Source organism: Procambarus clarkii, chromosome 68 (assembly GCF_040958095.1).
Source record: "Procambarus clarkii isolate CNS0578487 chromosome 68, FALCON_Pclarkii_2.0, whole genome shotgun sequence".
Lineage (NCBI taxonomy): Eukaryota > Metazoa > Arthropoda > Malacostraca > Decapoda > Cambaridae > Procambarus > Procambarus clarkii.
In genome coordinates this window covers 12981215-13008939 of record NC_091217.1, presented here as the reverse complement: position 1 = coordinate 13008939, position 27725 = coordinate 12981215, and the positions used below count along the sequence as shown (strand labels likewise).

The window sequence follows — 27725 nt, the reverse complement described above, 5'->3', positions numbered from 1 at the left end:
TGACCTAGAGGTGGTTGATGTGATCAATGTGGCGGCTACCCTGGTCCCTGCCTATACCTCCTGCTAGATGGTCTGGCTAACCAGGCTGTTAGACGCCGCTGCTCGCAGTATGAATTACACAGTCCGATTGATCAGGTGTACCTTGGGAGGCGTTGACCGAGTTGCTTCGTGGAGAGGGTCAGAGGTCAGCCAGTCACGGCGCTGATGGGTACAGGAGCAGTGTTGCAATGTTGGTAAACATCCCGGTACTTGACCCCCTGCTGATGGGGAGGGTGTCAGTGTAGCTGGTGACCAGGTCAGTGTTGGAGAGGGTGTCAGTGTTGCTTGGTGACCAGGTCAGTGTTGGGGAGGGTGTCAGTGTAGCTGGTGACCAGGTCAGTGTTGGGGAGGGTGTCAGTGTAGCTTGGTGACCAGGTCAGTGTTGGGGAGGGTGTCAGTGTAGCTTGGTGACCAGGTCAGTGTTGGGGAGGGTGTCAGTGTAGCTGGTGACCAGGTCAGTGTTGGGGAGGGTGTCAGTGTAGCTTGGTGACCAGGTCAGTGTTGGGGAGGGTGTCAGTGTAGCTTGGTGACCAGGTCAGTCAAGAGAGTCGAGGGGTGTAATCAGTAATATTTGGTCACTGTGAAGCGAATATAATAACGCATTACACAAGCTTGACCTGCTTCTTAGCGGGGCTCTCTCATGGCTGAGTCACGCACGCGCGCGCTCTCACACACACACACACACACACACACACACACACACACACACACACACACACACACACACACACACACACACACACACACACACACACACACAGTGATAATGAAGCTGGTCATGACTCTTGGTTGTGCTGCCTGGTGGAGATGGTGACGACGATGGTGAGGAGCTGCTCACCATCCATAATTCCATCCATTCCATTCACCAGCGAGCATAAGAAATATTGCCGGAACAACCGTGGACATCTTCAAGAGAAAACTGGACGGTTTTCTAAGAGAAGTTCCGGATCAGCCGGGCTGTGGTGGGTACGTGGCCCTGCGGGCCGCTCCAAGCAACAGCCTGGTGGACCAAACTCTCACAAGTCGAGCCTGGCCTCGGGCCGGGCTTGGGGAGTAGAAGAACTCCCAGAACCCCATCAACCAGGTATCAACCATCCTCACGTCGATAGCACGACAGTTTCTGGACGTTGGGAAACCTTAGAAGGAGGAGGGGCTGCTCCTCCTCCCACCACTTGTCTTGAAACACTGGCGGAGGCGCCCTTAGGCTGCACTATACCCCCCCCCCCACCCCCAACCCCAGGGGCGGGGGCGGGGGTTACCTCTAGTTTACCTGTAGTTGGTTAAAAAATGTTTAAAAATGGTTGCTGTACTCTGCAAGACTGGCCTGGAGCCAGGTGTGTGTGGCCACATCCTGTACCTTTGATTACAGGTACAGAAGGGAGGGAGGGGGGGGGGGGGTACAAAAAACATAGTGGAGGAACCGCGGAAGGGAAAGGAACTATTAGGAGAAAGTGCTAAGCTATTGCGACTATATAGCACTTGGAAGGGGTCAGGATAAGGATTTGGGATGGGACGGGTGGGGGGGGGGGAGGATGAGAGATACATTAAGCAGAAGGGGGTGGGGAACACATGAACCAGGGGGTGACGGAGGGACACACGCATGAACCAGGGGGTGACGGAGGGACACACGCATGAACCAGGGGGTGACGGAGGGACACACGCATGAACCAGGGGGTGACAGAGGGACACGCATGAACCAGGGGGTGACAGAGGGACACACATGAACCAGGGGGTGACAGAGGGACACACATGAACCAGGGGGTGACAGAGGGACACACACATGAACCAGGGGGTGACAGAGGGACACACACATGAACCAGGGGGTGACAGAGGGACACACACATGAACAAGGGGGTGACAGAGGGGGACACACATGAACCAGGGGGTGACAGAGGGACACACACATGAACCAGGGGGTGACAGAGGGACACACACATGAACCAGGGGGTGACAGAGGGACACACACATGAACCAGGGGGTGACAGAGGGACACACACATGAACCAGGGGGTGTCGGAGGGACACACGCATGAACCAGGGGGTGACGGAGGGACACACGCATGAACCAGGGGGTGACAGAGGGACACGCATGAACCAGGTGGTGACAGAGGGACACGCATGAACCAGGGGGTGACAGAGGGACACACATGAACCAGGGGGTGACAGAGGGACACACACATGAACCAGGGGGTGACAGAGGGACACACACATGAAACAGGGGGTGACAAAGGGACACACACATGAACCAGGGGGTGACAGAGGGACACACACATGAACCAGGGGGTGACAGAGGGACACACACATGAACCAGGGGGTGACAGAGGGACACACATGAACCAGGGGGTGACAGAGGGACACACACATGAACCAGGGGGTGACAGAGGGACACACACATGAACCAGGAGGTGACAGAGGGACACACACATGAACCAGGGGGTGACAGAGGGACACACACATGAACCAGGGGGTGACAGAGGGACACACATGAACCAGGGGGTGACAGAGGGACACACACGAACCAGGGGGTGACAGAGGGACACGCATGAACCAGGGGGTGACAGAGGGACACACACATGAACCAGGGGGTGACAGAGGGACACACACATGAACCAGTTGGTGACAGAGGGACACACACATGAACCAGGGGGTGACAGAGGGACACACATGAACCAGTTGGTGACAGAGGGACACACACATGAACCAGGGGGTGACAGACGGACACATGAACCAGTTGGTGACAGAGGGACACACACATGAACCAGGGGGTGACAGAGGGACACACATGAACCAGTTGGTGACAGAGGGACACACACATGAACCAGGGGGTGACAGAGGGACACGCATGAACCAGGGGGTGACAGAGGGACACACACATGAACCAGGGGGTGACAGAGGGACACGCATGAACCAGGGGGTGACAGAGGGACACACACATGAACCAGGGGGTGACAGAGGGACACGCATGAACCAGGGGGTGACAGAGGGACACACATGAACCAGGGGGTGACAGAGGGACACACACATGAACCAGGGGGTGACAGAGGGACACACACATGAACCAGGGGGTGACAGAGGGACACACACATGAACCAGGGGGTGACAGAGGGACACACACATGAACCAGGGGGTGACAGAGGGACACACACATGAACCAGGGGGTGACAGAGGGACACACATATGAACCAGGGGGTGACAGAGGGACACACATGAACCAGGGGGTGACAGAGGGACACACACATGAACCAGGGGGTGACAGAGGGACATACATGAACCAGGGGGTGACAGAGGGACACACACATGAACCAGGGGGTGACAGAGGGACACACATGAACCAGGGGGTGACAGAGGGACACACACATGAACCAGGGGGTGACAGAGGGACACACACATGAACCAGGGGGTGACAGAGGGACACACATGAACCAGGGGGTGACAGAGGGACATAGAGAGCGGTAATAACCGCAAGAGATTAAGGTCAGCGACGATAACTGGGCTACACTCCAGGTCTTCCCTTCACTACCACTTTAAGCTTGTTTACACTCCACTCAGTGAGTGTGAGTGTGTGAGTGTGAGTGTGTGAGTGTGAGTGTGTGTGTGTGTGAGTGTGTGTGTGTGTGAGTGTGTGTGTGTGTGTGAGTGTGTGTGTGTGTGTGAGTGTGTGTGTGTGTGTGAGTGTGTGTGTGTGTGTGTGAGTGTGTGTGTGTGTGAGTGTGTGTGTGTGTGAGTGTGTGTGTGTGTGAGTGTGTGTGTGTGTGAGTGTGTGTGTGTGTGTGTGTGTGAGTGTGTGAGTGTGTGTGTGTGAGTGTGTGTGTGTGAGTGTGTGAGTGTGTGAGTGTGTGAGTGTGTGTGTGTGTGAGTGTGTGTGTGTGAGTGTGTGTGTGTGAGTGTGTGTGTGTGAGTGTGTGTGTGTGAGTGTGTGTGTGTGAGTGTGTGTGAGTGCGTGTGTGTGTGTGTGTGTGTGTGTGGGGTGACATTCCCACCAACCAAACATAATACACCCTGATATAAGAATTAGGGACAAAGTATACCTGAAAACAGGTGAGTGTGGCGGACTATTTAGTGTACAGGTGGATAACGTGCGCGGCCCACTCCTGCATCCTGCGGTGGCCTAGCTGGGCTTGGCCCCGGTGGCCTAGCTGGGCTTGGCCGCGTTGGCCTAGCTGGGCTTGGCCGCGTTGGCCTAGCTGGGCTTGGCCGCGGTGGCCATCGACGAAAACTTGGTCGTCTCCTGATCTTCTGGTGTGTGGGGTTTGGTCTTTATACCAGGTGCCCCTAAAAATCACATGAAACAAGCCCATGACATCACCTTAACAAGAGAAATGTTGAATAAAAATCCTTGTACAATAGACGAAACCCAAGATGTAAGAAGATTACACATTCTTGAAGCAATCCACATAAAAATAGAACAACCCATCATACTTAAATTACGGAACTATTCACTCTACCCACCATGAGAGTAAGAACAAGACAGGAACACGAAAATGTCAACATAGAAGACACTGCTCAACATGCTACGCCCGACACACCTGATTAATCTTTCTATGTAGATCGGACATTTATGACCTATTTCTTTAAAGGCCATTAAAGTTTATGCCTTACTTTTTCCTCCCTTTATGCCTTATTCTTGACCCATTTTTGGGCGTAGGAGAGGTAGGGACGGAAGACGGAAGAATTGGCCAGTGCTTCGAATTATATACTCTGCAAGACACACCGTGACACTGAGTGACACGACGTGACACTGAGTGAGGTGAGGCCACGTCAAGTTGGGAGGACAGGCCGCCTTAGGTCACCTCTCAGCAGGTGAGCAGGTCGCCGCCAGAGGGGGAAGCCCCAGGCCAGTGTACCCTCAAGAAAGGTCACGAGTTAGCACGACATTTGTGTACAAATCTGGTTCCGTGTACCTTTAAGGTCAGGAATGCAGGACACGTCGTGTATAAACCTAAGGTCTTATGGTGCACGAACGTGATAGATCAACAACTGCTGAGTGCAAAGGTTATCATACAACGAAATCGTGCGTGCGTGCGTGCGAGCACAGCAGGCGGAGAATGGCCAGGTGTCGTTGGAGAGGATGAGGGCCATAGTTAATAATTACTTAACATTTTCTAGGGAGCGTCAAGTCTAGCGTGTTGGGAGGGTCGGGAGGGACCTGGATGATACCTGGTTGATGGGGTTCTGGGAGTTGTTCTACTCCCCAAGCCCGGCCCGAGGCCAGGTTTGACTTGTGAGAGTTTGGTCCACCAGGCTGTTGCTTGGAGCGGCCCGCAAGCCCACATACCCACCACAACCCGGTTGGTCCGGCACTCCTTGGAGGAATAAATCTAGTTTCCTCTTGAAAATGCACCTGTTTGCTCTTGACCGGCGCAACTCTTCGCCACGGGCGGGACTCTAGCAGCTGCCTCGTATGGGGCAATAGGCCTTCTGCAGTTACCTTTATTCTTATGTTCTTTAATGACGATGGTCGCTGGCTTGCGTCCCAACACCACATCAACACCCTTGTGACAGTCTAGAAACACGCAGCCAACCCTTCCTCTCGTGTAATTGTACCAGGTTAGCCAAAAGTTGACTGCTCTGTTTATATCTAGATTTCCAAAGAAATTAATTTCCTGCGAGGCAATATCTCTTGAAATAATTTCCCCTCCCAGATATTTCCCCAGGCATAATCTCCGTGAAGTAATTAGAGGTGCCTGATGGTGTGAGCGGCCGTCCACCTAACAACACAACCACCTCCACCTAACTACCCCACCTGCACCTAACTACCCCGTCCCTGTCGTATATAACATAGTAATAATATTATATAATCTGGCCACAAGTGATAATTGGCAGGGAAATAGTGGGGAATAAATAGCGCCAGCAGTAGGGTAGCGAAGGTCATCAGCCTACAATTACCAGATTAAGTCTGGATATTAAATTTGAGAGTTAACTACATAAAGGTCACCCTGGAGGTGTATGGTTGCCTGGTAGTTGTTGGTTGTGGTGTATGGTTGCCTGGTAGTTGATGGTTGTGGTGTATGGTTGCCTGGTAGTTGTTGGTTGTGGTGTATGGTTGCCTGGTAGTTGTTGGTTGTGGTGTATGGTTGCCTGGTAGTTGTTGGTTGTGGTGTATGGTTGCCTGGTAGTTGTTGGTTGTGGTGTATGGTTGCCTGGTAGTGGTCAGTTCTAGCCAACCCCCTCATATAAAATTATATATATATATATATATATATATATATATATATATATATATATATGGGAAGGAGAGAGAGTGGGAGGGAAGGAGGGAGGGAGGGAGGGAGGGGTATCTTGGGGCAGGTGGAGGGAGACACAAGGACAGAGAGGGCACATTAACAGGATGGAGTGAACAGTTAACAAAAATAGACATGTTCAGGGAGGGCAGAGTCTATCTTACGAAATTGTATATAATTGTACGGGAGACGAAGGCTAGGCTAGGCTAGGAGGGGATGCTAGGTGGGGAGGAAAGGATATGCTAGGAGGGGAGGGGAAGGCTAGGAGGGGAAACTAGTGGTGAATGCGTCATGTTTAAGCGCACTGCAATTACGTGAAAACATTTGTCTAGTATAGTGCGTATGTGTTGAGTGTGCTCACGCGCGTGGGGGGGGGGAGGGAGAGAGAAGGGGGTGCTGGTGGGGAGAGGAGGGGGTGTTGGTGGGGTGGGGAGAGGAGGGGGTGTTGGTGGGGTGGGGAGAGGAGGGGGTGTTGGTGGGGTGGGGAGAGAAGGAGAGAGGGGGGATGGGAGAGAAGGGGGGGGGTAGGTATGTGGTGGGGGGGGGGGATATGTGGTGTAGTGAGGCCTTGACGTGAACCCCCCCAAGCGTGACGGCCCCACACCTCTTCCAGCTCCCCCCCCCTCCCACCTTGCTTCCCCTTCCCATTTATACCCACTGTACCTTCATCCTCATCACCTCCCCCTTCTTCTCATGGTGTAAATCTCTCCCTTATCTTCGCCCCTTCCCTCTTCCACCCCCTTCAGTCATCGCCTTACACCACAATATTATATATATATATATATATATATATATATATATATATATATATATATATATATATATATATATATATATATATATATATATATATATAACACCAATACACCTTGTTGGGTCTTGGTAAGGTCCCGTGGTGGCCCTGTGCTTGAGTAGGGCTGGGGGGGGGGAGGAGGGTGCTGGGGGAAAGGGGGGTACATGGGAGTGGGTGCTGGCGGGGGAGGGGGGGGGGAACTGGGGAGGGGTTGGTTGCTCGGGGGGGGGGGGGGGAGAGCCTGAGCAGGAAGACTCAGAAAAATAAAAAAAAATACTTAGTGGCTGCTAAGAGAAGGAGGAGGGGGGGGGTGACTGTGGGGAGGAGGGGGTGACTGTGGGGGAGGAGGGGGTAACTGTGGGGGAGGAGGGGGTGACTGTGGGGGAGGAGGGGGTGACTGTGGGGGAGGAGGGGGTGACTGTGGGGAGGAGAGGGTGACTGTGGGGAGGAGGGGGTGACTGTGGGGAGGAGGGGGTGACTGTAGGGAGGAGGGGTGTGATTCAGTGGAAGGGGGGGGGTTGTGACTCAGGGGAAAAGGGGGTATGATACAGTCATACACCACCCCTGGTGAACCATACAGTCATACACCACCCCTGGTGAACCATACAGTCATACACCAGCCCTGGTGAACCATACAGTCATACACCAGCCCTGGTGAACCATACAGTCATACACCGCCCCTGGTGAACCATACAGTCATACACCGCCCCTGGTGAGCCATACAGTCATACACCACCCCTGGTGAACCATACAGTCATACACCAGCCCTGGTGAACCATACAGTCATACACCAGCCCTGGTGAACCATACAGTCATACACCACCCCTGGTGAACCATACAGTCATACACCAGCCCTGGTGAACCACACAGTCATACACCGCCCCTGGTGAACCATACAGTCATACACCGCCCCTGGTGAACCATACAGTCATACACCGCCCCTGGTGAGCCATACAGTCATACACCACCCCTGGTGAACCATACAGTCATACACCGCCCCTGGTGAGCCATACAGTCATACACAACCCCTGGTGAACCATACAGTCATACACCGCCCCTGGTGAGCCATACAGTCATACACCACCCCTGGTGAACCATACAGTCATACACCACCCCTGGTGAACCACACAGTCATACACCGCCCCTGGTGAACCATACAGTCATACACCACCCCTGGTGAACCATACAGTCATACACCGCCCCTGGTGAACCATACAGTCATACACAACCCCTGGTGAACCATACAGTCATACACCACCCCTGGTGAACCACACAGTCATACACCGCCCCTGGTGAACCATACAGTCATACACCGCCCCTGGTGAACCATACAGTCATACACCACCCCTGGTGAACCATACAATCATACACCACCCCTGGTGAGCCATACAGTCATACACAACCCCTGGTGAACCATACAGTCATACACCGCCCCTTGTGAACCATACAATCATACACCACCCCTGGTGAACCATACAGTCATACACCGCCCCTGGTGAACCATACAGTCATACACCACCCCTGGTGAACCATACAATCATACACCACCCCTGGTGAGCCATACAGTCATACACAACCCCTGGTGAACCATACAGTCATACACCGCCCCTGGTGAACCATACAATCATACACCACCCCTGGTGAACCATACAGTCATACACCGCCCCTGGTGAACCATACAGTCATACACCGCCCCTGGTGAACCATACAGTCATACACCACCCCTGGTGAACCATACAATCATACACCACCCCTGGTGAGCCATACAGTCATACACCACCCCTGGTGAACCATACAGTCATACACCAGCCCTGGTGAACTATACAGTCATACACCGCCCCTGGTGAACCATACAGTCATACACCGCCCCTGGTGAACCATACAGTCATACACCGCCCCTGGTGAGCCATACAGTCATACACCACCACTGTGTAAGGGGGATTGAGTGGGCAACACGTGTAGTCAGGGCGCGTGTTTACTCTGACACAACTACCACCACAACAGTCAGCTGGGACGCACGCTGGCATCCTGGCTACCCTTGGAGTCATTTTGTAAACAATGTCTTTAAACATCATAGAGCGAGATGAGGCTTATTTTTGATGCTGAGCTCTGCAAGTGTTTACGTGACTGACTCGATCCCCGAGGTTACCGTCTCCTCACAACACGCACGGTATAAGGAGGAGTCACATTTCACAAACCTGGGACTCAGAAAATTTTTATCGGCTACTTTGAACACCCGGCGGTACCCAGGGTGGGAGTGGGGGGGGTGGTACCGGAGGTGGGAGTGGGGTGGGGGAGGTGGTACCGGAGGTGGGATTGGGGGTGGGAGGTGGTACTGGGGGTGGGAGGTGGTACCGAAGGTGGGAGTGGGGTGGGAGGTGGTACCGGAGGTGGGAGTGGGGTGGCAGGTGGTACCGGAGGTGGGAGTGGGGTGGCAGGTGGTACCGGAGGTGGGAGTGGGGTGGCAGGTGGTACCGGAGGTGGGAGTGGGGTGGGAGGTGGTACCGGAGGTGGGAGTGGGATGGGAGCCTCAGTACCTTCACTTGGGGCGCCGAGTGTGAGTAAAACAGAGGCAGTCACCCTCTTGAGCCAACTAGTCACCTTTTTGTGTTGTTCTTGTGACAAGAGAGGAGCGAGAAGCGCAACCAGGGAAGCACAACACTCCAGTGTGCTCTAAGCTCCGCTCCCGGCCACACACGCCCTTCCCCCTCTCTCAATACACCTTCACAAACCACCTATCAACGGCTTGACAGTAAACTGGGACAAAGAGGATATGTCTGTCAGTCAGTGAGGGGTAGAGAGGTTTCCAGGCAGTGCGTTTCTCACTGAAATCCACCGTCTGGAAACCTGAAATCAGGGCACCCTCACTGGCCACAGATCAGGGCGATGCTTCGTCTGAATGCCAACGATGAGTGGTGTACGGAGTTCAGAGTGCCGGCCATACAGCCCTGGCCACGGGGGTTACCACGTGGGTGGGGCGTGCGTCTCGCAGGAGAGAGAGAACGATGATGTTCCCAGCATCTCTAACAACCTTATCAGCCTGTAAGGACATACTTACAGTGGGTGGCGGCACTTCTCGCAGGTGTGTGGGCTGCGTCCACACACACACACCTGCTGCACCCCTCACATATGGAGCTTCATGGGGCACCCTCACCATGCACCACACAGTACTGTTTTAGGGGGCATTAGTATAATCCTCCAGCCACACCATGACTTGTATAGCCAAGGTGCTACCAGGCCTGTGCAGCCTACAGCCCTGTGCAGCCTACAGCCCTGTGCAGCCTGCAGTTTATAGAGCTTAGAACATTATACCCACGTCGCTTGTATAACTTAAAGCTCTATTACAACAGCATATTTCAGTGTTCTTCGGCAATGATCATAACCCGGAGCTCTGTATATTATTGTAACACACTTTGCTGACACCACAAACGTCACCACCATTAATTCGCCCCGCACGCCACTCCCTCTGTGTGTGTGTGTGTGTGTGTGTGTGTGTGGTGTGTGTGTGTGTGTGTGTGTGCGTGGTGTGTGTGTGTGTGGTGTGTGTGTGTGTGTGTGTGTGTTGCGCGAGCAGCCCAACCTCCGGGTTTGGTAGTACATATAGTAACGATAAGGACCATAGTACATATACTGACGTACAACGAAACTATAAAGTAGAAATCTGTACTATTGAGTTGGACAAACAGGAAAACTATTTTCTACATACGTTGCAGAGACAAAACTAACCCAGCCTAACCTTCCTTGGCCTGATACACGATATCTGAGGCCTAATATAATACATGTGTGCGCTACACAAGGCCCAGAAATATCTAAGTTAGTTTTTTAGCTTCATTTTTTCCCGACTCAATAATGTGAATAGTACAAAGTGCTACTATCTAACTGGTTAGTACGTCTTTGTACTATGGTCAACATTGATACATAAACTACTATATAAACTGGAGAATGGGTTGGATTTAATGAGGCATCTTACCGGTGTGAAGCCCATACATACACTGTAGACCCACCCACGTTAAAGTCACTTGGGTATTGGTCGAGTGGGTATGCCTGAGCACTGGACGAGTGGGTATGCCTGAGCACTGGACGAGTGGGTATACCTGAGCACTGGTCGAGTGGGTATACCTGGTAGGATAAAAGTTGAGGCATGAAGGTAGAGAGAGGCGAGGATAGAAGAGCGGAAAGGAACAGGGGATTAGGGGATGAGAGACAGGTAGGCAGGATAGGGGATAGATAGAGTCCCCCACTACCAGCTTCCCCCAGACTCACATCAAGGGTCGCCTGAAGTCTCCACCATGTAATGGGGGCAGGAATCTGAGTTAGGGTGGTAATGGGAAGTCAAATAGACATAGGAGCAAAGTGCACAGTTGAATGAGAGGCCATGAAGAATAAATAGGAGACGGGAACCAGCGCGGGTCAACACCAGCGCTCCACCAGGCTCCAGCCACGCCGCCACGGAGGGAGATTTCAACGCAGAGTGAATACGAATCTTACCGGAGACTAAACATTGTTCGCTGTCACTTGTAACAGTAATAAATATTTTAGAGGGAAATATGGAACGTGGTTGTGAGGCCACACAAGGAGAGATCACAGTTGTAGACAGATGTTTCCTCACCCTGGGTCAAGCGTGGCGTGTGGGAGAGACTGCTGGAGTAGTAGTGTGGTAGTTTTTTGTTTAGGGGTTTCCCTAACCTTCAACGAGGAGGATGCCCAGGTCAGTCTTGGCGGACCAGACTCTCCTTCACTGAGGACCGACCGCCAGTCTGTTGAGTTCCAGTCACAAGCACCCTCCCTCTTCCTCCCTCTCTCTCTCTCTCTGTGTTTGAGAGATGCAGACATGCGGGATACACCGTTATGCCGCAAGTATTGTGGTAGTTGGTGGCAGTGTTGAGCGAGTGTTGCAACATGGGGGGGTAATACGGACCACACGTACTAGTGTTGAGAGCCCGGGTCCCGTTAACTCTGAATGCGTCTCACAAAATGTCAACATTTGGCCTTCGTCGACTTCCACACGCCAGATGCACGACGATCTTGTTATATTGGGATTTATTCCCTTCTTTTCTTGTAATTATACTAACTACAACTTATTGTTGACTGACGAAGGTGTGACGGAGCACGACAGTTGCCAAACACTGCCAGCACAGGTCATGCAACAACAACACAATATTTGTGTGTCCATAGTATAACCTGAACCCTGGTTCACGCCTTGGAACCTTTCCCTTCCTCCTCTTGGGAACACGTCCCTGTACTGGCGCCCCGCTGCCCGTGCCCCGACACCCAGCCGCCCGTGCCCCGACACCCCGCCGCCCGTGCCCCGACACCCCGCCGCCCGTGCCCCGACACCCCGCCGCCCGTGCCCCGACACCCCGCCGCCCGTGCCCCGACACCCCGCCGCCCGTGCCCCGACACCCCGCCGCCCGTGCCCCGACACCCCGCCGCCCGTGCCCCGACACCCCGCCGCCCGTGCCCCGACACCCCGCCGCCCGTGCCCCGACACCCCGCCGCCCGTGCCCCGACACCCCGCCGCCCGTGCCCCGACACCCCGCCGCCCGTGCCCCGACACCCAGCCGCCCGTGCCCCGACACCCAGCCGCCCGTGCCCCGACACCCAGCCGCCCGTGCCCCGACACCCAGCCGCCCGTGCCCCGACACCCAGCCGCCCGTGCCCCGACACCCCGCCGCCCGTGCCCCGACACCCAGCCGCCCGTGCCCCGACACCCAGCCGCCCGTGCCCCGACACCCAGCCGCCCGTGCCCCGACACCCAGCCGCCCGTGCCCCGACACCCAGCCGCCCGTGCCCCGACACCCAGCCGCCCGTGCCCCGACACCCAGCCGCCCGTGCCCCGACACCCAGCTCTCGGCGCAACTAGTGTCCGCCCCCCCCCCCTTCCACGTTACCACGTGTCCCCGCCCCCCCCCTCCCACTACCTCACGCGTGCCTGTTCCATCCCTTCCCTCTCCACCATCTACACGCGCATCTCCCCTTCCTTGTGATCCTTTTGTTTACCCATCCATTGCTGACCCCTCTCCTGCATCTCTTCCTCCCCCCATCACCTCTCCCCTCCTCCCACCACCCTCAGCACCTCCCCCCTCCACCGCCCTCCCCCACCCTCAGCACCTCCCTCCTCGGCCCCCCTAACCTCAGAACATCTCCCCTCCACCGCCCTCCCCCACCCTCAGCACCTCCCCCCTCCAACCCCACCGCCCCCCCACCCTCAGCTCCTCTCCCCTCCCCCTTACCAAGCTCATCATTCCCTTAACCCCCCCCCCCTCCCATTCCTCATAACACTCCTTTCAGTGTAGCTGGCTACCTCACTCATACTCTGAGTTCCTGACTCATAAACGTGCTCACTGTTTAGCCTTGGAGCACATAATAATTGTTGCACACACACACACACACACACACACACACACACACACACACACACACACACACACACACACACACACACAGTGCCAAGGCTCCGGCGAGAACACATTTATAGTCTTGTGTGGTAAGTGTACTGTGGCTGGTGCTGGCCAAGAGCAACACACTCCAACATGTGTGGTGTTCAGCCAGGTAAAAGGTAACATTGTGGACTACCAGAACACGACGACGACAACTTAAGGTGCTCAGCCATCAACAACTTCAGATGCTCAGCCATCAACACTTCAGGTGCTCAGTCATCAACACTTCAGGTGCTCAGTCATCAACAACCTCATGGTGGCTGTGCTGTTTATTCTCAAGAACGAATCTTCCTCTTTAGACAGTAGTTTTCGTAACACTGTGCACCATAGTACAAACATTGACGTACTAAGCAGACAGTAGATTTTTGTGCTGTTCACTTTATAGGCCGAAAAAAAAGCTAAAAACAAACAAATATTCCTTATATTTGTTTCATTCACCATTGTACTTAACACAACACAATAATAATAATAGTTTCATTCTAAGGTCAGAAGCTTCTAAGGAGTTAGGATAATAGCTCTTAGCTCCCAGTAAGAGCAACATTAGTGCTATTCCCACTGAACCCTTAACTTAGCTAACAAAGGGGAAAAATCAATGTGTTATTGTTTTATTTAGTGTGGTAAGAATGTATGGTGAATTAACCAGTAGTAAGCCTTGGTGGTGCGCGTGCGTCGTCGTCTCATCCCACATTTCCGGATCCTTGGCGGCGGCCGTGAAACCGCAAGTCCACACACCGCATGCGGGTTCCAGGAAGTGTTTCTGATGGGCGCCGCATATTGCCATCCTTACTTGCATCCTGGGGGAGGCTGGTGCACGTGCTGGTAGAGAGGATGTGGCCCAGGAGGACCTGGACCTGGGGTGTGGCCCAGGAGGACCTGGGGTGTGGCAAGAGAGCCACGTGATGGAGTGAGAGGTGCCCCGGGAACTCTAAGGTGTTGCTGGTCAAACGGAGGCTCATGCCTTGCCCTTACTTCCGCCAGTGTGGAGGTCAACTGATCTCTTAAACGCTGGTGTGTGTGTGTGTGTGTGTGTGTGTGTGTGTGTGTGTGTGTGTGTGTGTGTGTGTGTGTGTGTGTGTGTGTGTGTGTGTGTGTGTGTGTGTGTGTGGTCGTGTGCTGCATGTTTGATTCTGTTACTTTTCCTTCAGCAATTGGTTATGACTGTCACTTGCTTTGTTGAGACTAACTGTGGGTGCGGGAGTGTGTTGTGGCCGGGGAGGGCTTGTGTCTCACACTGGCCCTGCCTGCCCTCTGTGGGGCCCTGTGGGGGTGGGGGGGGGGTGTGGGGGACACCTGCAGGTGTGGGAGGGGGGTGGGGGGTATGGGCGGAGGGTGTGGTGGGGACACAGGTGGACCCCGCCCCATATACCCACCACCACGAGTGCGACCTCTCTTACTATTACGGCACTCGTGTCTTAACCTCCTTAGGGTTATATATACAAATCAAATTGGGTTTGTATAAATAGGAGCTGCCTCGTCTGGGCCACAGACTTGGTTACAGGTGCTGCTGGGAGGTAATCAACCCAATAGTTAGTGTCATATCTGCGGAACAGAAGCAGAGGCGCCACTATTGCACTAATTACTGGAATGTGAAGCTACTGAAGCCCTGCGCATCAAACTCAACATTAATCCAACGACAGCAGCTGCATTAGATGCACATTCCACAGCGACTACAATGATTAGAAAACCCGTTGAAGAATGGGACTCACTAGTGAACATTCTGCACCTACATCCGCCACCAAGATAATGTTATTAAAACACGACTAAAATCTGTGCACTAAAACAGAAGCGAAAAAGAAACGGGGAAAAAGAAACGGGGAAAAAGAAACGGGGAAAAAGGAGGAAACCCCACCTCCATTTAAACCTTTGATCCAAATATCAGAGTAACAAGGTTACCGCGAATAACCGAACTCAATTACGGGCTCACCATAGCCCGTGCTACATGGACATTTCGTTCTGAATAGCTAAATCTAAAAACAACAACAACAACGTCTGGCCCAATAGACATTCTGTACTTATCTGTATTCCTATGAACTTGACTTCCTTTACCACAATGCCACAGTGACTTGTCTGGACAACACTTCAGGCCTTTACTGCCTGTTAAAGGTTAATTGCCTTCGTGCACACTGGAACTAAGACGCTTTGTACAGAAATATTCTTAAATGGTATGAACAGAACATATTGGGTTACTGTACGACACGTATTGGTGGTGCGCGGGGGGGGGGGGTGATATTGGCACCATCTCTGACCCTGGGGTAGAGAGGAGTGGGGATAGTGGTGTAGTGAAGTATATTGATATGGTAATGATGAGAGTATTGGCGTTGGGTTGTTGGGGGGGGGGGCACCTGTGGGGTGAGGAGACCCCAGCTTCTTTCTTTCGTGGCCACTAGCACCCCTTCCTCCACGCTCCCCCTTCCCCTCCACGCTCCCCCTTTCCCCTCCACGCCCTCCCCTGTATACCCCGCCACCTCCCCCCCCAACATATACAAACCCCTCCCTCCCACATATACACACCCCACTCCTCCCCCCAACACACAGTCACACCCCGCACCACAGAGAAGTGGTGGCGACGTGTCCACTGTTAGATACACCAGTCATTACTAGTTATGGTCTCGTGCTCCTCTACCTCGCTACACACACACACACACACACACACACACACACACACACACACACACACACACACACACACACACACACACACACACACACACACACACCAATCCCGGAGTACCGAGCTCGTCAAGCATAAGACTACATTGGAGAAGGTTGAGAGATGTGCCACCAGACTAGTGCAAGCCAGGCTGGGTGGCACCCCCAGGCTGGGTGGCACCCCCCAGGCTGGGTGGCACCCCCAGGCTGGGTGGCACCCCCAGGCTGGGTGGCACCCCCAGGCTGGGTGGCACCCCCAGGCTGGGTGGCACCCCCAGGCTGGGTGGCACCCCCAGGCTGGGTGGCACCCCCAGGCTGGGGTGTTAAACAACGTGGTGTGTATCTTAGATGGTGTCACCTCGCGTCTGGCCCGTCACGTGACACTTGCCACGTTACTAGACGAGAATTAGAGGACTCTAGTGACTCTAGCCGTGCCCACGGCCTGCTCTAGCCGTACCCACGGCCTGCTCTAGCCGTGCCCACGGCCTGCTCTAGCCTGGGTCGTGCCTCCGGGGGTCCTCCGGGCATGGTGTTCATGACGGAAATACCAAATATATAATGAAAATTGTGAGGCCCAACACACGGTCTCGCTGTAGCAGTTTATCTCAAGACCCAGCTATTGTTGTCCTCCACACGCCGACAACCGTGTTCCACATGTTCTCCACACGCCGACACCCGTGTTCCACATGTTCTCCACACGCCGACACCCGTGTTCCACATGTTCTCCACACGCCGACAACCGTGTTCCACATGTTCTCCACACGCCGACACCCGTGTTCCACATGTTCTCCACACGCCGACAACCGTGTTCCACATGTTCTCCACACGCCGACAACCGTGTTCCACATGTTCTCCACACGCCGACACCCGTGTTCCACATGTTCTCCACACGCCGACAACCGTGTTCCACATGTTCTCCACACGCCGACACCCGTGTTCCACATGTTCTCCACACGCCGACAACCGTGTTCCACATGTTCTCCACACGCCGACAACCGTGTTCCACATGTTCTCCACACGCCGACAACCGTGTTCCACATGTTCTCCACACGCCGACAACCGTGTTCCACATGTTCTCCACACGCCGACAACCGTGTTCCACATGTTCTCCACACGCCGACAACCGTGTTCCACATGTTCTCCACACGCCGACAACCGTGTTCCACATGTGCCACATGTTCTCCACACGCCGACAACCGTGTTCCACATGTGCCACATGTCCTCCACACGCCGACAACACGGATCTATGGGGCCAGGCTCACCAAGAAACAAAAGTCCCCCTCAACACAAGAGCACTACACATTACTGCAAGATCTTCAACAATAATCAGCTGTTGGAGGACCAGCCACGCCACCAGTCCTCCTCCTCATATTATCAAGGAAATGAAAAAGCGGTGAGGGAATGTTTAAGGCGCTAATGATGTGAATAGTCGTTACTTGAGCATCCGGTAGGCGCCAGGTGCAAGTGCTAATTACCATTTTGGAGGGGTAACGAAGTGCATCCCACCTTGAGAGAACTGCCAGTACGCGACACGAACCAGGAGGCGGGAGCCACGTACACGACACGAACCAGGAGGCGGGAGCCACGTACACGACACGAACCAGGAGGCGGGAGTGATGTAGACAGCCTCGCCTCTAACAAGCACCATCTCTGTCCTCTACTGATCAGACAATGTTAACAACCATTATATAGATAGACAATGTGTTCTTTATTCTTTAAAGTCTCCGAAATAAACATTTTAGGAGGTAATACGTCGATCATTTTTGCTCCCCGCCCCCTCTCCTAGGACTGGACCATAGAGCGACGGTCTCTCTTCATGCAGGTCGGCGTTCAATCCCCGACCGTCCAAGTGGTCCAAGTCCAACCCTTCCAAGTGCTATATAGTCGTAATGGCTTGGCGCTTTTTCCTGATAGTTCCCTGCCTCCCCTGCTAGTGGTGAGCCGGTGGTGGAGGCCGCCCACTGTCAGTATTGAAGGTGGGCGGCCTCTCCCCAGTGGCATCTCCCACGGTGGTGTGTTACGACTCCCACGGTGGTGTTACGAGGGTACACGAAGGCGGATGGTAACAGTTGGGGGTTAAATGTAGTGGGTGTGGGGAGGAGGGGTGGGTGTGGGCGTTGAGGACGGGTGGGTGTGGGCAGAGAGAATTAACCTTGTGTGGGCGTTGAAACAATGGGCGGCAGGCAAGACGGAAGTGGCCACCATCCCCACTACGCTGGTGCAGGCAGCAACATGTAGGAGGGGTGGGGGGAGGGGGGGGGAGCGCGCACACAGCCAGTAACTAAGCGTATATTAGGCAGAGCGCCAGAGAAGTAATCTGCCTGGCAGAAATGCAAAGCAAAAAAAGTTAGGTGCAAAGCAAAAAAAGTTAGGTGCAAAGGAAGCAGGCGGGCTGAGACAAAGGCCTTCGAAGGCAGGCAGTTTGGTGGCCTAGAGCAATAGGCTGTATGTGGAGGCCAGGTGAGGTGTGTCATAAGGAACCATTCCCGTACCTTAGGCTGGCTTCAGCACAATACCCCTACCAGAGGCCCCGGGGTACGGGAGGCTCCGGGGTACGGGAGGCTCCGGGGTACGGGAGGGCCCCGGGGTACGGGAGGGCCCCGGGGTACGGGAGGGCTCCGGGGTACGGGAGGGCCCCGGGGTACGGGAGGGCCCCGGGGTACGGGAGGGCCCCGGGGTACACCAGTAGCAGCAGCAGGCATCTGTCGTTCCGTGGTTCCTCTGCCTTGTAGAATGAACGTACTCTATAAGCTTCAACATGCAGATTGTGGAGTGTTGAGGTAAGAGAGATGAGCCCCCTCCCCTCTGGGGTACACCAGTGGTGCGGCAAAAGGTATATACGTAACACTGACCAGGGGGAGGAGGGCTCATCTCTTTTACTTCAACATTACACAATCTGCAAGTTGAAACTTATAGAGTACATTCATTCTACAAGGCAGAGGTGGAATAGTGAAGGGAGAGCGAGGTGGGGGAGTGTGAGAAGTGGGAGGGGGTGAGAAGTGAGTGGGGAGTGAGAGGCGAGGGGGGGGAGGGTAGTGAAGTGGAGTGATGCGTGGGGAGGGAATGGAAGAGCGTGCAAGAGAGGAGAGTCAAAGGTTAGTGATGGGGTGGGGTCCAGTTAGCGGAGGAACACGACCCGTGATGGAGGCAGAGCACCGTACCACCCACCACACTGCGGCCCTCAGGTACCTCCAGTGTACCTGCAGGGGTTCTGGCGGTTCTTCTACTCCCAAGCCCGGCCTGAGACCAGGATTCTCTCTCTCCAAATGAAGAGTGCTGACATTAACATGAAAATCATGAAAGCTGCTGATCTCAGCACTGAATACTACTACTGTACGTGCTCCTGGAAGCTGCTGGTGTCAGCCCTGGAACACTCCCGCTCTACGTGCTCCTGGAAGCTGCTGGTGTCAGCCCTAGAACACTCCCGCTCTAGGTGCTCCTGGAAGCTGCTGGTGTCAGCCCTAGAACACTCCCGCTCTACGTGCTCCTGGAAGCTGGCCAGAGCCAGGCCTGGTCTTGTATCACTTCAAGTTCATATTGGCTCTGATCTGTTATGTTTTGTAAATAAATTCGTACCTTGACAGCGCGGAGTTCTTGTAGTTTTGCCTTCCTCTCATCCTCTACACTGTCCGTACTCTCCACCACACTCTCCCTCAGGTCCTCCACCACATCCCTTCCTCAACCGCCGCCGCCAATCACCACCGCCGTTCATAACATCAATAAACTGATGTACTAAATGCCCGAACCTAACCTAACCCAGAACTATAAATAGAAAACGGGACTCGCGTCAATTGTACGAGGCCTATGATTTTTAGCACATCAGTTTTTGGCCTTAAAGGATGTCGATCTCAAATGCGATGTAGTACTGGAGAGGCCAGCTTGTCCCCCCCCCTCCCCCTCCTAGTCTCTCGCTCCGCACTCCAGTTGACATACGCCCATGAGCCCATGTCAGTTATCTTGAGTTATCTTGAGATGATTTCGGGGCTTTAGTGTCCCCGCGGCCCGGTCCTCGACCAGGCCTCCACCCCCAGGAAGCAGCCCGTGACAGCTGACTAACACCCAGGTACCTATTTTACTGCTAGGTAACAGGGGCATAGGGTGAAAGAAACTCTGCCCATTGTTTCTCGCCGGCGCCTGGGATCGAACCTGGGACCACAGGATCACTAGTCCAGCGTGCTGTCCGCTCGGCCGACCGGCTCCCCCTGTATAGTACATGTCTCTCACATGTACTATACACTGTAACTATGTGTGGTGGCGAGCATGGAACACCATGCTCGCCATGTAGCCAGTGAGGCTATCGGTCCTCACACTAGACTAAGGAGGAAGACGTTGCCCATGCAGCAGTGGGTCAGTGTGAAGGTCCTTGATGCCGAGTGTTCCTTCAGTTAGTCCAGAGCAAAGGGGGTGGGGGGGGGGAGAGAGAGAAGAGTAGAGAAGTAGTGTTCCTCGTTCTTGAGAGGTCTTGACGTCTGAGTTGAAGGATAGGTTTCCTTTTCACGTGACTTGGGCGTTCAGAGTTCCCGGGTCTCCGCCGGGTGCCTGGGTCAGGGAGACGCTGCTGCTAACCCATGACTTCCTGCCGTCGCTTTATCTCTGTTGCATTTGATCCTGTCGTTGCTTGCTGTTGCTTCTGTTCCTGCCTCTGCGTCCTGTCTCTGTTCGCCGTATCTTGGTGCTCTTGTTATTGTTTCTACCGTGAGTACCTGTGCTTTACCCGCCCTTAGCGTTGTCACAGCCGTCGCGGGTGTTGCTACTGGTGTTGTCACCCGCTCAAGGTGTCAATAGTCTCACGGAAGGTGTTGGTGCGGAGTGACCAGCGGGGGTGTAGTTGTGGGGGGGCGGTGTGGGGTGTAGTTGTGGGGGGGGGGCGGTGTGGGGTGCAGTTGTGGGGGTGTAGTTGTGGGGGACGGTGTGGGGTGCAGTTGTGGGGGTGTAGTTGTGGGGGACGGTGTGGGGTGCAGTTGTGGGGGACGGTGTGGGGTGCAGTTGTGGGGGGGGGGGGAGGGGGGAATGGGAGGTGGAGGTAACTGCGAGGCATTTCCTGGGGATTTAGTGTTTTCCCAACAATTACTGTCGTTGGGGTTGGGGAACTACGAGACGGGGGGGGGGGGGTCAGACTGAAGGGCGTGGTTCTCTCTCTCTCACACACACACACACACACACACACACACACACACACGAGCGTAGCTCTCATCTTGTAACTACACTTAGGTGGTAACAGGATGTTACAGTAACTAACTGTAGTTACATTTAGTTACACACACACACACACACACACACACACACACACACACACGCGCGCGCGCAGTAATCAGAGGCAATGTATCGGACTGGAGAAATGTCACAAGTGGAGTACCACAGGGTTCAGTTCTTGCACCGGTAATGTTCATTATCTACATAAACGATCTACCAGATGGAATACAGAATTATATGAACATGCTTGCTGATGATGCTAAGATAATCGAGAAGATGAGAAACTTCGATGATTGTCATGCCCTTCAAAAGACCTGGACAAAATAAATCTATAGGTGCACCACTTAGCAAATGGCATTTATTGTGAATAAATGTCATGTTATGGAATATGGAATAGAAAAAATAGACCTCACACAACCTACAAATTATATGAAAATGCTTTAAAAAAAATATGATAAAGAAATCTAGGGGTGGTTCTAGACCGAAAACTATCACCTGAGGACCACAAAAAGAACATTGTGCGGGGAGCCTAAACAACGTCTTCCAATTTCAGAATTGTTTTTAAATACATGGATGGGGAAATACTAAAGAAACTGTTCAAACTTTGTGAGACCAAAGCAGGAACAATGCAGGGGGTGTGTGGTGCCCATATCGTAAGAAGCACATCAACAAACTGGAAAAGGTGCAAAGACTTGCAACTAAATGGCTTCCGGAAACAAAGACAATAGGTACGAGGAGTGGTTAGAGGCAATCAATGTGCGAGAACTAGAAGATAGAAGAAAATCAGGCGATATGACCACTACGTACAAAAAATGATAGGGAAGAATTTCTGAGACCTGGAACTTCAAGAACAAGAGGTCATAGATGTAAACTAACTAAACAAAGATGCCGAAGAAATATAAGACAATTCACTTTAGTAAATAGAGTGGTAGACGGTTGGAACAAGTTAGGTGAGAAGGTGGTGGAGGCCAAGACCGTCAGTAGTTTCAAAGTGTTATATGACAAAGAGTGCTGGGAAGACGGGACACCACGAGTGTAGCTCTCATCCTGTAACTACACTTGGGTAATTACACACAGATTAGATCTCTATATTCACGTTAGCTGACACTTTGTACAAATTCCTCTTGGTGATCATGCTAGTAAATTTACTTTTCCACTCTGAAGCTGCAGCCAGAGTGCAATTTTGTTCACCTTACTCTCTAATATAAACTATAAACAAAATATATACAAAAAATGCGTGTGTGTGTGTGTGTGTGTGTGTGTGTGTGTGTGTGTGTGTGTGTGTGTGTGTGTGTGTGTGTGTGTTAAATAATTCTTAAATTGTATTAAGCTGCTCACGTTTTAAACAAAACCAAATCTCTGACCATTACAGTTGTGTGAGATTGTCAAGAATAATGAGGTTGTGGTGTTTCTGGTTCGCTGCTAATTACCTCCACAATGACGCTACATTTCGCATCAGATTACAGCAGAGCTTATTCACCTGTCAGCCCACCAGACTGGTCCAAACATCAAGTGAGACTCACAGTTCTTATTTCACAGTGATGTGACGATGACAGGATGTGCTGGCTGTGTACGGGCGTCTCGGGCCTCATCTGCGTTACGCTGACGCATTTTACGCGTTTTGTCAGCTGGAATTAATGTCTTTGTTGTTACGATGCAACATTACGTAAGTGTGGTGCGAGTGAAAGTTGGTTCCAGGCTCCAGAGGGGGTTGCCAAGCGGGGAGTTTAGTGTGTTCCCAGCCAGCAGGCCAGGGTGCTCTTGCTGCACTTGCTCGTCCTTCACACTCCTCATCCTGGTCCTACTCCTGCAGGACAATGATCCTGATGCTGCGGAAATGCCTGCCAGGTCACCCGCCGCCGTCCTCTCCCTCATGTCTACCTGGCTTTACTTCCTCCACGCTACGGGAAATTCTTGTTTCATTATATATTTATGCTTATATAATGTCGAAAAGTACTCAAGTTTTTAATTTATCAATGTGATGAAAACTCACTTCTCAGTAAGCAAATATAAATGTAAATAATAGACTACAGCTACAGCATAAAATTGACAATTTGTCGTCAAAAGGAGACACGCCTGCCATCTGTTGGCGGCGAGAGAATATATCAACACGCTGGTTCCTGCTACTAACGTTTTGCAGGGGATACTTACCAAGACTGACTGGTCCCTCGTGTACTCGCTTAGTTGTGCTTGCGGGGGTTGAGCTCTGGCTCTTTGGTCCCGCCTCTCAACTGTCAATCAACAGGTGTACAGATTTCTGAGCCTACTGGGCTCTATTATATCTACATTTGAAACCGTGTACGGAGTCGGCCTCCATCAAATCACTGCCTAATGCATTCCATCTGTTAACTACTCTGACACTAAAAAATTCTTTCTAAGGTCCCTGTGGCTCATTTGGGTACTCAGTTTCACCTGTGTCCCCTTGTTCGCGTACCACCCGTGTTAAACAGATTATCATTATCTACCCTGTCAATTCCTCTGAGAATTTTGTAAGTAGTAATCATGTCTCTCCTTACTCTTCTGTCTTCCAGTGTCGTCAGGTTTATTTCACGCAGCCTATCCTCGTAACTCATGCCTCTTAGTTCTGGGACTAGCCTAGTGGTATACCCTGAACTTTTTCCAGCTTCGCCTTGTGCTCGACAAGGTACGGGCTCCATGCTGGGGCCGCATACTCCAGGATTGGTCTTAAATATGTGATATTCAAGGTTCTGAATGATTCCTTACACAGGTTCCTGAAGGCAGTTCTGTTGTTAGCCTTACTGTGTCTTACTGTTTAAGAGCTAGTAACACCATATAATCGTACAGTGTCCTTCCTAGTTGTACAATTATTTTTAATGACATTTTCTTCATATATATATATATATATATATATATATATATATATATATATATATATATATATATATATATATATGTTGTACCTAGTAGCCAGAACGCAGTTCTTGGCTTATTATGCAAGGCCCGGTTTGTGTAATAAGCCAATTTTTCCAGAATTTCAATATTTTTCTCGTTTTTGTCTTATGAAATGATAAAGCTATTCATTTCATTATATATCAGCTAATTTTATTTTATTTTAGTTAAAACTAACGTAGATATATTACTGAACCTAACCAACCCTACCTAACCTAACCTAACCTATCTTAACCTAATCTAAACTAACATAAGTAAATCAATAATTTATGTTCTTTATACAATATAATAATAATATTTAAAATAAACTAATATGAAACAATTTATTGAAAATAAAGAAAATCACTCGGCCTATTAGGCAAATCAGGCCTTGCATAGTAGGCTGAGAAGTGCGTTCTGACTACTAGGTACGACATATATATATATATATATATATATATATATATATATATATATATATATATATAATATAATATAAATTATATTTAATTACAGTGATTCAATTATATTGGTTATTAATTTCGTGTTTTTTTTCCTTTCAGCGGTTCGGGCAGACCGGATGAGAGGAGGCCGCAACAAGTTCGGACCCATGTACAAGCGCGACAGGGCACGGAAACTTCAGATGCTTCGACAGCGACAGTTAACACATCCAGGAATACTATCCGGTGGCCGACACCCCACCACCTCCGGCGTCGCCATCACTTACTCCGCGCCCGGCTACTCCTCGGCGCCCTCCTCACACGTACACATCAAAGAAGAAATACAGAGTCCCTTCCTATCGTCGTCCACGTCGTCACCTGACTCGTCTCCGTCGCCCATGGGTGGATTGGGCGGGCTGGTGGCGGCTTCCAGTGGCAGCAGCGGCCTGGTGGCTTCTGGACCCGTTGCGCCGATCATCGCTGGCCCCGACCCCACCTTCTGGGTCACCAACACTCAGTCCACAGCTGCCGGGGTAACCGCAGGAACGCCGCCTTCGGGCGGCGTGGGCGGTGGGGGCGGCGGGGGCGGCGGAGGTGGAAGTCGCACGGCTCCGGGCGGCCCCAGGATCCCTCTTATGATCCGAGAGTTGGTAGAGACAGTCGACGACCAAGAATGGCAAGCGTCTCTCTTCTCACTCCTCCAAAACCAGACTTACAACCAGTGTGAGGTCGACCTCTTCGAGCTCATGTGTAAAGTGCTCGACCAGAACCTCTTCGCCCAAGTCGACTGGGCGCGCAACTCCTGTTTCTTCAAGGATCTCAAGGTGGGTACGGCACACGACACCTCTCTCACCCACACACACCCCGCTTCTTCTCGCATCACTTTCTTCTTCTTAGAGTTAGCGAAGTCTCTTGCAAGAGTGAGGTTGGTACTGTCTGTTGACCGAGGTAACGTACAGTCACGCCTACACGACCAGTCACGCCTACACGACCAGTCACGCTTACACGAACATACGACCAGTCACGCCTACACGGACACACGACCAGTCACGCCTACACGGACACACGACCAGTCACGCTTACACGGACACACGACCAGTCACGCCTACACGGACACACGACCAGTCACGCTTACACGGACACACGACCAGTCACACCTCCACAGACACACGACCAGTCACGCTTACACGGACACACGACCAGTCACGCCTACACGGACACACGACCAGTCACGCTTACACGGACACACGACCAGTCACACCTCCACAGACACACGACAAGTCGGGCCACGTCAATCAGGTCTTCATCACACACCACTCCAGAACTATACCTGAATAGTAGATGGCGCGACACGACCTGGCACACGCAGGGTTGTGGCGCGACACGACCTGACACACGCAGGGTTGTGGCGCGACACGACCTGACACACGCAGGGTTGTGGCGCGACACGACCTGACACACGCAGGGTTGTGGCGCGACACGACCTGACACACGCAGGGTTGTGGCACAACGACTCAGCTTACAGTATTATTATGTTATTGGTCATTCGATGGTTTAGGACTCATATTAGTGAACGATGATGTAAGACGTTACTTCCAAACCTCTAAAAACCAGAAGAATCGCTGCTGTTGTTGTTGTTGTTTTAGATTCAGATATTCGGAACAATTGCAAGTAGCACGGGCTATGGTGAGCCCGTAGTGGACTTCCCTGGCACAGGAGCGGGGCTGTGACTGTTTTGTGAATATGAGAGTGAAGAAGATTAAGCCAGCCAAGAGGTGGCACGGGCATGACTCGCCGCTTTTAAAGACTTTTCTAGCAGCAGAGGTAAAGCGAATTACGTCTTTTCTGAACTTGTTTTATTTGCTGGCCAAGTCGAGGCGGATTGAAGATCTATCAGTTTACGAAGGAAGCGACTCAACTGACCCCGACACGAACATATAACACTTCCGAACACACAAGTTTAAATTAACAAAATATTTTTTTTCTCGACTTATTAGCCAAATATAAACAATTACAAGAGTTCGGGAGAAAACTTTCGTAATAGTTAAAACCCGTCAGGTCCGAAGCTCACAGTGTCACCATCAGCAGTGTTGAAGCTCGATGGCTAATGGCTACATAGAGAGACGATCAAAACTTGGGTGTAAACTATAAACAACGTCTCTAATACCCTTCAGCCTTGTTTTGGAGACACGGGGCGTTACTAGCGGCGGACGCTGGCGAGGGCAGGCATAGGTAGACAAGGGAGGCGTAGGTAGACACGGCAGGCGTAGGTAGACACGGGAGGCGGACGCTGGAGTATACAGGGAAGGGTAGGATCAGAGGAACAAAAAGTACACCACACTGCTAATGACAAGGGGATACTTGCCAAGACTGACTGGTCCCTCGTGTCTTACTCCTTACGAGCTACTAACACGATATAATCATATCGTGTCGTTCGTAGTTGTATAATTAGTTGTAATTACATTTTATGTATTTACAGTATATGTATTTAATTAGATTTTAATTAAATCGGGGTTAAATTGGTCGGGCTCCGGGTGGTCGGGGCCTGACCACCCGGGTGGTCGGGGCCTGACCACCCGGGTGGGCGGGGCCTGACCACCCGGGTGGGCGGGGCCTGACCACCCGGGTGGGCGGGGCCTGACCACCCGGGTGGGCGGGGCCTGACCACCCGGGTGGGCGGGGCCTGACCACCCGCGTCGGCAGCCTTAAAAGTATATTCGTATTAATACAAAAGACCAAAAGAAAGAACTCTACAAGACCGTGCAGCACGTGTATACAGCGCCCCGTGCAGCACGTGTATACAGCGCCCCGTGCAGCACGTGTATACAGCGCCCCGTGCAGCACGTGTATACAGCGCCCCGTGCAGCACGTGTATACAGCGCCCCGTGCAGCATGTGTATACAGCGCCCCGTGCAGCATGTGTATACAGCGCCCCGTGCAGCATGTGTATACAGCGCCCCGTGCAGCACGTGTATACAGCGCCCCGTGCAGCATGTGTATACAGCGCCCCGTGCAGCATGTGTATACAGCGCCCCGTGCAGCACGTGTATACAGCGCCCCGT

The 27725-nt window shown here is 52.5% G+C and overlaps 1 protein-coding gene across 3 annotated transcripts in view; it reads left to right on the top strand.

Moving 5' to 3' along the window:
* ftz-f1 (ftz transcription factor 1) overlaps positions 1–27725 on the top strand; it is a 321925-nt gene that overhangs the window by 275977 nt on the left and 18223 nt on the right. For all 3 annotated transcript variants that reach the window (XM_045769477.2, XM_045769478.2, XM_069310870.1), the window contains one exon: positions 24787–25487. In XM_045769477.2, coding sequence (XP_045625433.2) covers positions 24787–25487 — 701 coding nt within the window. The remainder of the gene's footprint in view (positions 1–24786; positions 25488–27725) is intronic.